Source organism: Acipenser ruthenus, chromosome 4 (genome assembly GCF_902713425.1).
Source record: "Acipenser ruthenus chromosome 4, fAciRut3.2 maternal haplotype, whole genome shotgun sequence".
NCBI lineage: Eukaryota > Metazoa > Chordata > Actinopteri > Acipenseriformes > Acipenseridae > Acipenser > Acipenser ruthenus.
Window position 1 is genome coordinate 60,269,610 of NC_081192.1, and position 16,514 is coordinate 60,286,123.

At 37.3% G+C, this 16,514-nt stretch overlaps 1 protein-coding gene across 1 annotated transcript in view; it reads left to right on the plus strand.

The window, feature by feature from the left end:
• The first annotated feature begins 426 nt into the window (after positions 1-426).
• The window catches only part of LOC117400560 (ran-binding protein 9-like), a 64,320-nt gene continuing 48,232 nt past the window's right edge, over positions 427-16,514 (plus strand). Inside the window, exon 1 of the mRNA XM_034000702.3 lies at positions 427-918. Within this exon, the coding sequence (XP_033856593.2) occupies positions 702-918 (217 nt within the window). The 5' untranslated portion in view covers positions 427-701. The remainder of the gene's footprint in view (positions 919-16,514) is intronic.

Here is a 16,514-nt window from a genome sequence, read left to right on the forward strand (position 1 = left end):
TACAATTATTTAAGCGGTAGTGTCTGTCGAAGAACGCACTACTGTGTGGAAGTTAACAGCGACTGAAATTATGCGTTTTGAACGGCCATATGGATCATGGTCTACGTCGCTACCAAGTCCATACAAACTGCACTCATTTGTAAACACAAAGATTTAATAACACTGGAATGCTATATTCAAATAATAATAATAATAATAATAATAATAATAATAATAATAATAATAATAATACTGTTAATTAAAACCCTTTATGTGATTGGATTATAATTATACTAATAATATTGTTTTATGTAGCTGTTATTATTATTATTATTATTATTATTATTATTATTATTATTATTCCCTTCGTTTCGCGCAACAGGCTGTCGTTTTTTTATTATCTGTTGCCCATGCCTGAACAACGAATTTGTTCCCCAAACAGGCGGATCAGTGAATGCAGTATCGATTGTCTCTGTCTGTGCACTGAGTCATTGGGGAAGTGAAGTGTGCTTGTTAGTTTAGTCTCTGATCCAATCAGATCTGCGGATTATGTACTAAAAACAAACAAAAGATATTTCTGTCTCTGCTAGGTTTTCTTTGTATCTTTCTGATTATTAGTATTATATTAATTATTATTATTTTTTCTCTGCGTCATTTATTACATCTAAGTTATTGTTATTGTAGTTAGTAGTATTTTAATTGACAAAAACAATCCGCTCGCCATGGCCGGGCAGTCTTCGGGCTGTGGGTCCCTGATGTCGGTCGTGGTTCACGGGGACTCAGCTCTCAACGAGCAGGAAAAAGAGCTCAACCAGCGGCTTAGGCGGCTCTACCCGGCGATAAATGAGCAGGAAACTCCGCTGCCCCGATCCTGGAGCCCCAAGGACAAGTTTAGCTACATCGGTCTCTCCCAGAACAACCTTCGAGTGCATTATAAAGGTACACGAATTACTCTGTTGTGTTTTAAATTAAAGCATTAGTTTTATAAAACCAAATACCAGATTAGTAGATATGTTGAGGTACTATAAAATGCCGGTAAACAACAAGCCGGACTGGAAATACTGGCTCAATAACAACCTGTGGGAGATTATTTTGAAGGCTTTTGTTCGCTCTAACTGGTGATGTACCCGCAATAGGTTCAGTTTAAGGAATCGCATATATTTGTGGTGTTGTGTCTGTTACCTGTATTAATTATGCTCGGTTATTTTGTCGTGTATCACAAATGTGAATGCTCAATAATGTTACTTTGGGTTGTTACACAATTATTGGTGCAAGACGTAGGGTAATATTGCACAATCTAGATCTCCAGGCTTAGTTGCATAAACAACCTTGACAGTAAAACCGATTGTAAAGGATGGTAAAAAATAACACTCATTGCATTGGCACAAAGTTTATATCTACCTTGCTTATGTATAGTAACACGCTTAAAGAAATAAAATGAGACTAGAAAAAATACGATGCAGATTAATTTAAGATATTATCCTGGCTCCAAGCTTTCTTTGTGCAACATTATTCCGTTTTTATTTATTTATTTATTCAGAGGAGCATATAAAGGTCTAATTTCAATGCCATAAACAAATTAGTCGTGTACATTTTGATAAACATAGTTTCTGTAACGGGGACACAATTTTGGTTTGTCAGTTTTGTTTTTTTTCCTCTGGACGATTGGCCTAAATTATACTACTTGTACTCCAATGAAAATGGCCTACATTTAACTAAAATAATATGAAGTGTTTATATAAAGAAGAGGTTACGCATCTCCAAGTACAGCAAGATGTAGCCTACTGTTGGCTTATACTGCCAAAGTGAATGAGAAGCCAGATTATCTTTTTATTGCTCATATTAGGCCTTAAAATAACAGGAAGAGAGAATCCATTCTCATGCACAGTCCTGACTGCTGGGCACACTGTGTTAAACAGGCCAGCTCAGGCACATAGCAGTTACATGGCTTGTCGGTTGTTAACGCCTAATAATAATATAATAATAATCTTTATTTTTATATAGCGCCTTTCATAGAGAACCACTATCACAAAGTGCTTTACAGAGGTAGGCTTGAACTGTGCATTATGCAGAGTCGCTTGCAATAGGACATTGATTTAACATCTCATCCGCAGGATGGAGCACAAGGAGGTTAAGTGACTTAAGTTACAGTGGTTAAGTGACAGTGTGTCAGTGGCAGAGGTGGAATTTGAACCGGTGACCTTCTGGTTACAAGCCTTGGACTTCGAACCGGTGTCCTTCTGGTTACAAGCCCTGGACTTTAACCACAAGCCCTGGACTGGACCACTGCCTCCTATGGTGAACACACAAGTGTAAATATTTGTCTGAGAACCAAATACTTTCAGGCCTAGATGCCAGAAAACCTAGCAGGATCTAGCAGTTTTTTTTTTTTTGTTTAGTTAAGAGAATTAGTCGCAGATGAGGGAAGAAAATAAGGGGCCCCTTTCAAGGTATAGAATGTATAGGCCAACTGTGACAGGTTTCTCACAGGAAGAATTGCCACATTTGCATTAACAGAACTGAACCTGCTGATAGTTCATGGTTTAATACATGATATGTATTCATAGGCCTCTTGAAGATAATCTACTAATATACTTTAGACCAGGGGTACTCAACCTTTTGGCTTTTATCACAAATTCAACCTTTAGCTTTTTATGTGTGTGTGTTTGTATGTATGTATGTATGTATGTGGTAAGCTGGCCTGAGCGGTGACGTCAAACCCGGAAGAACACACAGTACTGCGAGGCGAAATGTGAATGCGCTGCTTGCGCGTTTTATTAAAGAAACAAAATAAAATGTTTGAACACAAAACACAAGAACACTTTGTAAAACAAAATGGCGCATTGGCCAAAATAAATAGACAGACAAAACGAAACCAAACAGACACTAACAAACGGGACAAATGCTAAACAAACAAGTATCATGCTGATCTAATTCAGCACGTATAGCAATTGTAATTATTCCTTTGTAATTTATTCTCCTCTTCTCTCCACACTGAACACCCAACCCTGAGTGAGTGAAACTTTATACAGCTGGTATTCAACTGCTAATTAATCATTCACTTGAATCCCAGCACATGAACTAATTTGTGCACTCCCCCTGCTCACTTACTATTACATTTTATCTGCACGTGAAGTGATTGTGCAATCCCTGTGCCTAAATACAATTATACATTTTACATCACCTGTGCTACATAACCCACACTCTGTGCACCAATACATACACACAACATAAACACCGTACATACAACATAAAACACAAAAATACACACTGGGGCGGGGCACCCCTCCACAATAATATATATAAAATACATACACACACTCACACATATATCAGGGATAGAAAAAAGACTCCTATTGTTCACCCATTCCAGGTTTTACAACAAGCTTGATTAGCCCAGTGGTGCGCAGGTGTTTTTCACGATTTCATGTAAATCACGTATTTTTTCCTTAAACACAATAAGTCCAGATTTAGCTAAACATAAGCATATCACAAATTCAACATTTAAAAATCAGTCAATCTTTTTTTTAAATTGTTTTTACACTTAGCGAGTGAACATTTAGCTGACATGTTAAGCCTGGGTTTCAAACAAATAAATCAATGAATTTTAATATTTTCTTTACTTGGTAAGTCAACATTTAGCTAACATTTCTAACAAATAAATCCGTGAAAAAATACTAAATCATTTTTTTGTTTAAACTTGGCTATTCAACATTTCCCTGACAGATAAATCTGAAAAAAACATTATCGTTCAGCAATTAAATCTAAATAAACCCCATAAATCTGGGTTTTCACAAAATAAAGTATGCACACCGGGAGCGAAGTGAAAGACACGAATACAGCACGAGTGAAAAAAATAAAAAAAATAATGGTGTAGCTAGTCATGAAAAGACTCCTTTTGTGGAGATAAAATAAATAAAACTAGGGCTGCAACGAAGGGTACATTTGGACCTTCGAAGGTTCAGAACACATTATCGAAGGAAGGTTCGAACCTTCGATGGTACTAATTTGCATAATTTACTGGTGATGTCACCATAGCTACTTGTTTATATTTGATTGAAAATCCTATTATTTTACAGGTAAGCCATATAAATGGAATAAAACATTCATATGCAGTTTAAAAATACATTATAGAACAGTAGTCATGTTTTTATAATTTAAATAAAAATACACGTTGTTTATTTACACGTAACTGATGCTGCTTGCGAGTAAGCTTGCATTGCAGCAGCACGAACTGCAGCGGACTTCGACAAAACAAACTTAATTTAACAGTCACCGATCCAAGCATGTTATCAGTCACAGTCACATTTTACTACTACGACTATGAACTACGCTTGTCAAGTGACAACTTGACTTTTTTTTTTTTTTTTTTGGTCGTCTGGGCATTTAACCAAAAAAATCCCAGACAGCAGAGGGGTTTCGAGACATTTCAATACAGCTTACGAAATCGCTTTGCTGTCGAGATGGTGAATGAAGAAATTTGCCTCTGGTTAACATGGGCAGGAGGGGGGAGGGACGGATGGTGCTCAGTTTTTTTTTTAATTAAAATTATTAGCTAGCGTATATTTCAGACGTACTCTACCATAGCACTTCTCTTACACTGTCTTGTACACTGTGTATTCAGTACATATTTTGCTGAAGCACTACAACCGCTATAGGTACCCCCCAGTGCTTTGGATAATATACCCTGCTCCATACGGCAGCGGCACATAGAGTTGCTACGTATAATGATTTGGTACAACAAATTTTGTTTAAGTAATATGCATTATACAAATAAAAAAATCAAATTTTGCATGCGAGTGACATTAAATGTATGATTTATAGTATTCACACATTCACACGATTTCTGTTAACAAAAAAAAAACACACACACACAGAATGCGTCAATGGCGTCTGACGGAACAATCTTCGAATTCCTGGCTAGCGAACGAAATAAAGAGAAATAGACATACCATCAATTTCTAATTGTTCTGCTATTTCTTGCCATGTGGCTTCCTTCGTTTTATTGTCTTTATAACCACAGACACTGGCATAATAAAGAACTTTCTATTTTTCGACTTAATGAAATCCTCATTGATGTCAATTTTTTTTTTCTGTGGGAATCTCTGTGTGAGCGAGACACTGACAGTCTGACAGCCACTACCACTGACCTTATTTCTGATTGGTCCATTGTGTAGCGCAAAATACAAATTAACCAATATATTTCGATATTTGCTTCTTTCATTGCGCCGCTCGCTTCGCTTACGTTGTGCATTACTACAGTTAAATCAATAGTTTTAATTATTTTTTATTCGCTTGTGTCGTTCGCGTCCGGTGTGCATAGCCTTTTAACATGCAAGCCCATGCCCATTGACGCTTTTGATTTGGCATTGTATGCTGCACAGCTGCACTTACACTCCGACTTTTAAGAATGTGTTTGTTAACATTTATGTATTTAGCTAAATCTGGACTTTTTTTGTTAAATCTAGGAAAAAATATGCGATTTACATTAAATCTGGGAAAAAATGCCGGTTAAAACATGCAAGCTTTTTTTTACACTGGTTGCCCCTGTTCACTGCAGTTTCACTGGCACACTCACCATTTCAAACATAATTTCTTCAGTTTTATTGAGGCTGTGAGGGACAGAGCTGAAGGCTGAAAGCGAGTGCCTATATGTGAAGAGGTAAAAGAGCCCAGAGTGAGTCGGAAGAACAGAGAATGAGTGAGTGTTGGAGGAAAGGAAGAGGAAGAGCAGAGAGAACGAGGGAGTTATTTTTATTTATTGATTGGGTGTGAACCCTGGCCCAAACGGATTCACTTTTATTTTATTTCGTGCAGTAATAAAAAGCAGCACATTTGGAATCCCATCTTGTCCTGTTCCTAAGCAAAAAAAAGAGTGAAAAGGGAGGACGGCAAAATTTAGTTTGCTTAGGGCGGCAAAAATCCTTGCACCTGCCCTGAAACTGAGGTACCTGTCAGTCTGCCTTTACACGTTACTTACATATTTAGCCTGCCAGTACCTTGTATATCTAAAGAACTGCAATGACATTATTTACCACAAGTTATTGAAAGAATCTAAATCTGAAGATCTATTGAAAACTGTTCTGTCCATCAGTCAATTATTGTTTACGTATTTGAATTGATCACCTTAAGAAAAAATGCAGAGTGTGTTTATTGCCAACTGAGAAAGTGGGTACAATAGCACAGTGTTTACAGCACATCTCTCTAAATTAAAAAGAAATGCCTTGAAAAACATGTTTGGACTTGCCTTCTATACATTTTTGTTCATTCTGATGGATCCATTTTTAAACATCTGTAGTGGAGAATTTATACTAGTTCAGTAAAATAGAGAATGGAATGCATATAGATGGTATAACCTACTGACCTAAAAAAAATCTGTTGTGCTGAATGTACTAAATGATTGCTTGTTATTTGGACAATTCTTATTTCCAGTAACAAACTTTGAGGTGTTTTTTTAATTTGTTTTATTATCCCCCCCAAAAATAGTAACTAAGAATAAAACACCTTTCCATTTTTGTCATTTTCCAAATTGGAGTGTTTTGGCAAACTGAGTTCCCTTGTAAATGCCCCCCCCCCCCCCCCATAAAACACCACCTACAACCTACCAGGTTTTACCAGAAAAGTGCCATACTGTATACAGTATCTTGCCCCTTAAAAAGTAAGTAGCAGGGTTCTGAAAATGTAGCGTTATATGTCCCCACGTGTTGCTACAACTGTTTAAATAATGTACCTATCATTTATTTTCATTAACATCCTGACAACTTTTTACACTTACAACTTTAAAGTCCATTTCAAAGCTCTTTTCAAAATGGCTGCTCTAGTGCACTGGGATTTGAGATCTGTCCTCTAAATCACAGCAGAAAGAGTATTTATCACTGCAGACTCACCATGCAGCCACCCAGAGCAACAGCTTCGGAGGACAACGCAGCTATGGGCAGCTTACAGGCAAGCCCGCAGGCACCCGGCCAGACTACAGGTGTCACTGGTGCGTGGTGAGCCGAGAACACCCTGGCCGACCTAACCCTCCCTCCCCCTGGGCGGCACTCGGCCAATTGTGTGCCGCCCCCTGGGAGCTCCCGTCCTCGGGCGACAAAGGAATAGCCTGGACTCGAACCGACAATGTCCTGACTATAGGGTGCATCCTGCACTCTACGCGAGTGCTTTTACTGGATGCGCCACTTGGGAGCCTCGATTTCCAGAAAGCTTTTGACATGCATAAAAGATTAATTCTCAAACTGAACGCAGTAGGGATTCAAGGAAATGCATGCACAAGGAGGCAGTGGTTAACATGTAGAAAACAGAAAGTACTGATTAGAGGTAAAACCTCAAAATGGAGTGAGGTAACCAGTGGAGTACCTTGGAGTTTATGTTGACTCAGAAATGTCTTCATTTAGACAATGTGAGAAAGCTATAAAAAAGGCCAATAAGGTGCTTGGATATATAGTGAATAGTGTTGAATTTAAATCAAGGGAAGTAATGTTAAAACTTTAAAATGCATTAGTAAGACCTCATCTAGAATATTGTGTTCAGTTCTGGTCACCTCGCTACAAAAAGGATATTGGTGCTCTAAGAAGAGTGCAAAGAAGAGCGACCAGGATTATTCTGGGTTTAATAGGCATGTAATATGTAGACAGGCTTAAATAATTGAATCTATTCAGTCTTGATTCACCAAGACGACTACGCAGCAATCTGATTCAAGCATTCAAAATTCTAGAAGGTATTGACACTGTCGACCCAAGGGACTTTTTCGACCTGAAAAAAGAAACAAGGACCAGGGTTCACAAATGGAGATTAGGTAAAGGGGCATTCAGAGCAGAAAATAGGAGGCACTTTTTTACACAGATAATTGTGAGGCTCTGGAACCAACTCCCCTGTAATGTTAAAGCTGACACCCTGGGATCCTTCAATAAGCTGCTTGATGAGATTCTGGGATCAATAAGCTACTAACGACCAAACGAGCAAGATGGGCTGAATGGCCTCCTCTTGTTTGTAAAGTTTCTTATGTTCTTAATAAATAAAGCCCCCCTGATGGCGGCCCTGGATTTAAACACTGTATTAAAAAAATAATTATTATTTTGTTTACAAAATTTGAGAGCAATATTAGTTATTTATTGGACAAGCCCAATCCATTGATTTGTGAAACTATTTAAAACCTGATTGACAAATATGTTTATAATGATAGAAATTAAATGCTTTTGAGATTATCTGTACAACGCTTTTTTTGTTTTTAAATAAAATACAGACTGTAACTCTCATGGCAATGTGTTTATGTATTAATTCATATATTTATTTTTTAGTGAGAGTAGTGCAGGGAAAGAATGTTGTCCTCCCAAAAAACATCAAGGTATGAAACCAGGACCACCCTGCTGCAGCAGTGTTCCAGTTAGCCATCATGAGACCAGGTGTTAGATGTGGAAAAATAGCTGTAAAATGTTGTACACTGTTTAAAAAAATGAATGAAATAAAGTATATCGTGGAAATGAAAAGAAAAAGAAAACAAAAGAAAAAAAAAAACTATTTTGTCTGCAGAATTACCAGAGATAAAATAGCACAATATTTTGGAATTGTAAGAGCACTGTGACTGATATTAAAAAGTCTGCTTCAGAGATTTAAGTTTGCGATCTTTGATAGTAGTGGGATTTTTTAGATCTATTGCTTGAGACGAGTACTTGAGCATTACAATTTCCAAGTACTTGAATCAAATGCCACTCTCCTCTACATACTGTACTAGTGTACATAAACCTCCCAAACATTGCCACAAGTCCTATTTTAAATGCCAAACTAACACACAATCAATTAATATATTAAGTAATTAATATAATGTTTGCTGCGTTGTGCAGTTATTTGTATATGTTAAAGTATTACTAAATAATGAAAAGTATTGAAATTCATGTATCCACACAACTTTACATTAAATTGTAAAAAGAGATGCCTGGCCTACCTGTTTGAACTGTGTCTCATGGGTCCTTTACTTTAGTGCAGTAGTTTCAACATACAAATAAAAGTTGTACTAAACATGAACGGCCATTCGGTCCAAAAGCTTACAGAACAATTTCAAGCCTTCCACCTATGGGAAGATTGGGGAATGGGGTCCACGAATCTGTGGTAATTGCAAGTTTTTCTCCCAAAGTTTTGTATGAACAGCTGCAGCACGATTTTCTTTAAGTTTTTCCAGCCTCGCTGTTATTGTTTTACATGTCGGCATAGTATTGGGATAATCTTACATCAATTTCAAAACTGCTGCATTCATGATTTACACACACTGTCCATATAAGGGATAATCTGATCACGCCCTGTTCGGCCAAATCTAGCTAATGTTTGTGTTTTTGTGGTATGGCAATTTTGTTTAGCATAAATATTTACATACCAAGGGTTTTCTCGTCTGGTTCCTCAAAATACTTCCAAACGTGTCTTCCTTTGTTTTAAATATAAAACAAACTCAGAAAAAAACGCTTGTCATTGTTATAACCCCGCCGTGGAATTGATACCATACCACGCCTACTACTGCCATGAACACGCACAGTGCACCAATGAAGCGCTAGATCGACCGAGAATATAACCCGCCCAGTATCAATCTTTTTGTTGCACGAATTAGAAAAGCTACTTGGAGGCAATTGCCAAACCCTTCCTTTTTATAACACCCACCCTTACTGTGGCGCTAGAGCACTCTGATACGCAACAGACTACTGATGATAAATTACTAAAATGAATGCATAAGATAATATGCGTTTGGTGACCGGTTATACATGTAGTATATTATTAAATGTTTAACCACTTCTTTAGAGTTTCTACGTTTTAAACATTTAAAAGTCCCATCCCTACTATCTATCTATCTAGCTATCTGTCTGAGATAACCCTCATAGATAAATAGATGGGTTAGGGTTAGGCAAAGTCTGAATCACTCCCTCTGTTCTTTCATTCCTGTTATGAGTGACAGGCAGACCTTTGGAACAGACAATTAACATGAGAAACCCCAGTGACACTTGCGTAGTACCATCAGCAACAGCCAGATAGGAATCGAGATATATAAAACCAACATCACAGTTCAGAACAATATTACCCGCAACATCGGAACAAAAATTAACATGAGAAACCCCAATGACACTTGCATAATAAAAAGGCCAGTATTATTAATAACATAACAACCAATAGTAATAATAATTGTAGTTATTAATAAAGAATTAAAACAACAATACGTTTGTTTATGTTCTTTTTTTCTGTCATGCATCCGTGAGTAAAAAATTAATGTGATTCCGAACTCTATTGTAGAGTTCAACAAAGATCTTTTATGAGAAACAGTAAAGCATCTGGGTATTCCATTTTGTTTAAGCACAAGTCATAATGGAATCAACAAGACAATACAATATTGGGATTAATATAGCTCCTCTTATGACATCACCCCTTATTCCTTAACCTATCAGAAGAAACAATTACATACTGATGCAAGTTTTACAATCCTCCTATCAACCAATAATATCATTGACCACGTGGGTCCTACTTTTCTAAGTTAACGCACCTAAGGTGTTTCACTCACAAGGCAATAAAACTAAAGTTGAAAAGGGAGGAAGAGCCTTTTGCCTATTTCCTTTTAAGTTTAAACTGGGAAAGGATGTTTAGCCAAAGGTGTCATTTCCCTAAAAACACAGGATAGAATGGAATCACCTTTCAAGTTGTCATAAAGTTTAGGAACACTAAAAACTTCCCTGCCACCTAGCTGCTTCACTTAATATTAAACCCAAATTGTCTTCAAATTATCTTAGTCTATGAAATCTAGTTTACTTTAAAGAAACTATCCAGTTTCTTTAAAGTATATGTTTATCCAACAGTAATGAGCAGTTGTATTGAACTGTCCAATCAGAGAGATGGTTGCAGTTACTGGGTGGAACATGAATAATTAGCTGATTCACGTTTGAATAAAGTGATTTAAGAGTTAGAGAGTGTACTCAGCGGAGTGACTGAGTGTACATACATATCTAGAGTTTAATAATTTGTTTAAAATAAATTAGTCATATAAAATATTTGATATACTCCTTAAATGTTCCTTTCCGGTCCGATGTTGGACCCTGTCCGACATCATCAAAAAGGCTCCAATCATAGGTCCCTAGTTGATTTTTCTCCGGAAGAAGCAGAGAAAGGCTTTCAATGGCCGAGAGAGGCAGAGAGAAGCTGGGAAAAAAAATGGAGGCAGATCTGAGCAATACACATACATAACACGGACATAAACAAACAAGATAGCTGACCGACAGTAGCCCGAAAGAACGGTGTTCTGTGAAAATGTGTTACATTTACTAAAATAAAAATAATAATAAAAATGCTTTTAAAAAGACCAACTTCTCATTGGGTTTACTTTTTTTTTTTTTTTGATTCTACAGCCGCTATAAGATCGTTACCTTTATTAAAAATGTGCACGGGTGAATCGATCTATTTAATCAACTAATGCTCATAAATTAACCGATCAAAATTTTTAATGGAGTGACAGCCCATATATATATATATATATAGGTAGTGGACAAAAAAATGGAAACACCTGGGTAAATGAGGAACACCAAGTATACTGAAAGCAAGGGCTTCCACACAGGTGTGGCTCATGCGTTAATTAAGCAAATAACATCCCAGCATGCTTAGGGTCATGTATAAAAATGCTGGACAGGCCTGGTTGCCTATAATTATGGCTAGCATGGCTGCAAGAGGAGACCTCAGTGACTTTGAAAGAGGGGTGATTGTTGGGGCGCGTTTGGTAGGAGCTTCAGTGACCAAGACAGCTCAACTTGCTGATGTTTCACGAGCAACGGTGTCTAAGGTGATGTCAGCATGGAACTCATGGACATCATCAGCAAAGGGCAACAGTGGGCGGAAGCGCATACTCCAGGATCGTGATATCCGTGCATTATTTCGAAGTGCAAGGCAAAACAGGCGAGCAACTGCAGATCAACTGACTGCAAATTTCAACCTGGGGCGTGAGCAACCAGTTTCATCAAAAACAGTCCACCGAGAACTCCACAGAGCGGGATACCATAGTGGCCCAAAGCCCTATTAAGTGACTTTACATTGGTGTTTCTATTTTTTTGTTCACTACCTGTGTGTGTCTATATGTCTATATATAAGTATATATATATACACACACACACACTCTACCGGTCAAAAGTTTTAGAACACCCCCATTTTTCCAGTTTTTATTGAAATTTAAGCAGTTCAAGTCCCGTGAATAACCTGAAATGGTACAAAGTTAAGCGGTAAACTGCCAGAGGTTAAAAAAAAAAGTTTAGGTTACCAAAAACTGAAAAATAATGTACATTTCAGAGTTATACAAAAAGGCCTTTTTCAGGGAACAAGTAATGGGTAATCAACTTACAGCTGTTCTGCAGCAATGGAAGTAAATTAAGCCTTGAAAGGTGATGCTAACAATTCCTACAGGTGTCCCAACTTTTGTTGATTACTTACAAACCCTCTATCTGTATAAAAGCAGTGTTGGAACAGACTGTGTTACTACACCCTCTTATTTGGACAGTATTGTACTGCAGGAAGTAGTATATTGCTCTCATAATGGCGAGAAAAAGGCAATTAACAAAGGAAGACAGACAGACCATTATAACCCTTAAAAGTGTAGGTCTTTCCTTTAGAGAAATTGCAAAGAAAGCCAAGGTGTCAGTGAGTACAGTTTCCTACACCATCAAAAGGCACTTGGAAACTGGAGGAAACTCTGACAGGAAGAGGTCTGGCAGACCCAAAGCCACAACAGAATCAGAAGACAAGTTTCTGAGAGTCAACAGCTTGCGTGATAGGCGGCTCACAGGACAACAGCTTCAAGCTCAGCTTAACACTGGTCGAAGTAAGCAAGTCTCAGTTTCAACTGTGAAGAGAAGACTTCGAGCTGCAGGTTTGACAGGTCGAGTGGCAGTAAGAAAGCCATTGCTAAGATGGCAAAATAAGAAAAAGAGGCTTGCCTGGGCCATGAAGCACCGCCAGTGGACTACTGAAGACTGGAAGAAGGTCTTATGGACCGATGAATCAAAATTTTAAATCTTCGGTTCATCACGCAGGGTTTTTGTACGCCGTCGAGTAGGCGAAAGGATGGTTCCTCGGTGTGTGTGACACGAACTGTCAAACATGGAGGAGGAAGCGTGATGGTCTGGGGCTCTTTTATGGATCCAGAGTCGGCGACTTGCACAGAGTGAGTGGCACCCTGAACCAAAACTGCTACCACAGCATTTTGCAGCGCCATGCAATACCCTCTGGTATACGCCTAGTTGGTCAGGGGTTCATCCTACAGCAAGATAATGACCCAAAACATACCTCCAGGCTATGTCAGAACTACCTTAGAAGAAAAGAACAAGACGGTAGGCTTCAAATCATGGAATGGCCAGCACAGTCTCCAGACTTAAACCCCATCGAGCTGGTTTGGGATGAACTGGACAGAAAGGTGAAAGCAAAGCAACCTACAAGTGCAACACATTTGTGGGAACTTCTGCAGTGTTTGGAAGAACTTTCCGAACAATATTTGATTTCCATTGTAGAAAGAATGCCACGAGTGTGTTCGGCTGTTATATCTGCAAAAGGTGGCTACTTTGAGTCAAAAATTTAGATTAAATTTTGTTAAACAAAACGATTCCATGATTTCTTTTTTATCTCCAATTGTTTATTTGTTCTATGCTTTAATTTCAGAGTACATTGAGACATTAAACTGCGTAAATTTCAATAGAAAGTGGAAAAATGGAGGTGTTCTAAAACTTTTGACCGGTAGTGTATGTAATTTGCCACTGCGCTCTTACTTCACCCATGTTCTGACGGCTTTCCAGCACACACTGCTTAACTGGTACAGTAGGTGGGTTCACTTCAGACAACATAGGCAGTCACCACCACTGGGCAGGTCAGTGGGGTTGCTGAGGATTCAAAAGTTCTCTGAAACAGCCTAATATGCCTTAGATCAGTGGTTCTGAATCCTGGTCCTGGGGACCCCCCTGTGTCTGCTGTTACTTTTTTTTTCCCCAACTCAATTTCTTTATTGAACACTCAATTAAACTAACAATTGGCCTAATCAAAGTTGTTGAATGATTTGAAAGAGGGAGATTTCAAGTTATGTATGAAATTGAATAGAACTTGATATCTCCAACTTCTTGTAAGCTGAAGAATAGTTTAAAAATGTGATTAACCAAATTGTTAGTTCAATTGAGTGTTCATTTAAGTAACTGAGAGCTCAGTTGGAACAAAAACCAGCAGACATAAGGGGTCCCCATGACCAGGGTTGTGAATCACTGCTTTAGAAGTTAAGAAAGATCACTGTTGTTTGTGACTAAAACCATTGACATGTGAATTGTAAAAGATAATTGGAACAATTTGAATAGGAACACATGCGAAGTGAGACAATGTATTTCTTCTGTACTTTTCTTTTTGAAGTATACGAAGATTTCTAACAGTAACCTTTGTTTTCAACCCTTTCAGCTATTTTTTATTTATTTTGTTGACAAAAGCCATACTCGTGTTAAATATGCTGGAAAATAAATTTGTATGTGTGGCATAGTAATGAGATCATTGAAAGGACATACAATAGTGTCAATCATGGGGGTTTGTTTGGTTGAGTTTTAACTGAAGAGATTAATGTTTACAGTAGGCTTTTTTTTTTTTTTTTTTTTTTGGGTTTAGCAGAAATGGACACTCCTTGAACGTGTGTGTAGGTTGCCACAGAACGGTCATCTTTGTATTGGAAATTACACACAGGTGTGTAATGTTGTTCATAATGAACAGTACACAATGTCACTGGAATACTTCCAAAAATTAAGAGATTAAACAGATGTCGCATAGTCAGCAGTCATTACTACAGTTGTTTTGGTTTTAATCACAAAGGACAGTGACTGTTGAAAACTTCTAAAGGAGATCTACTGTATTTGGCTGTTTCAGATAACTTTTTTGAATCCTCAGCAACCCACTGACCTGCCCAGTGGTGGTGACTGCCTATGTTGTCTGAAGGGAACCCACCTACTGTACCAGTTAAGCAGTGTGTGCTGGAAAGCCTTGTCAGAACATGGGTGAAGTAAGAGCACAGTGTCGGTCTCACCTTTGTCAGCTCTTACTGTCACTTAAAACGTAGTGTTTTGTTTTTAATTACCATAGTTTTTTTTACTGGAATGCTGAGTTAATATATTTGCATACATATGCAATGATGGAAAGTACATCATTTTTTTCCATTGTAGGTTTCTCTGTGTAAGTTGTAGGTTTGCAAACCATCTTAGTATTTGCAACATCCTCTGTTATTAAAGCAAACACTTTCCAAGTATGATCACATTTTAAATATATTATACACTTATACATAGACTTGTCATTAATAGACGGTGTATTTGAATTTTCTGTTTACTTATGTGGAATCTAATAGTGGAGTCTGAGTCTAATAATAAAACAAAAAATTGAAGGGAACTATACTTTACAAATGCATCAAATAACTGCTGTAAAAATTGATTGGCAATATTAGTATAAAAATATATAATTGATTGGACTATTCCATTGGTCATGTTAAGCTTTGTATGGAAGATGAACTAAACCACACATACCAGGAAATAGTTAACATGCAAAGCAGTGCATAGTGTAAATAATGGTAGAAGTAGAATAGAAGACAAGCTTACCATAATAAATGTTTTCTTTTCATATTTAATAATGCACTTATTTTACAGCCACATGTACTTAACAGGCTTTTTTTTTTTTTTTTGCATACTGCTGTATAATGTCAATTTAAGTTTCAACAGTTGTACTACTATGTGGCACTACATTATTTGCATCGCCAGCATTTGACTACCTAAAGTTTGATTTAAACTTTTTTTTTTTAATTTGCTCATAATCTCTGTTTAACTATAAACAGCAGCTAATGCGTTTGTGACCGTAACGTGACCAGCGCAGTGCCATATGGGATATCAAGGTTTTATAAAAGAAATTGGGTAGCTGGTGATAAAAAGGGGGTCTCTTATCTTGTACATCTGAGTTTTAGAAACGCACTGAAGTTATTTATTATTATTTTTGTAATTGTCCCCAAATGCAGAATTCTGTGTAAATGTGACTTCTGTGAAAGCTTTTCACTGGGATTTTTTTTTTTTTGTTTAAATCGGGCCTACTACAGACACACACATAATGTTATTACTGGAGAGTGCACATCTGCATAGCAAATAACGTGCACAGTACAGTAATTTGTGACCCCTGTTTATAGCCTACAGTGTCCAGTTTCTTAAATATATATATATATATATATATATATATAATATATATATAAAATTACACCCAAAATATTGCAGTAATATTATTACCTCATTCACGATAGGATGCAAAATGCTACAGTATGGGACAAGGCCTTTATCCAACGTAGCATATTATGTGTGTGTGTGGTTTTTTTAACGCCCGCCCATACTGTCAGTCTTCTATCTTGAAAATGTGTTTTAATTATAGTGATGTGTATAATTTTGGTCGTGAGCAAGAATTGGTGTATTTATACAGCACGCAAATAAGGTGGTTTAATTTATGGAAACTGAGTGCAGAACTCATTGATTCTCTATGAC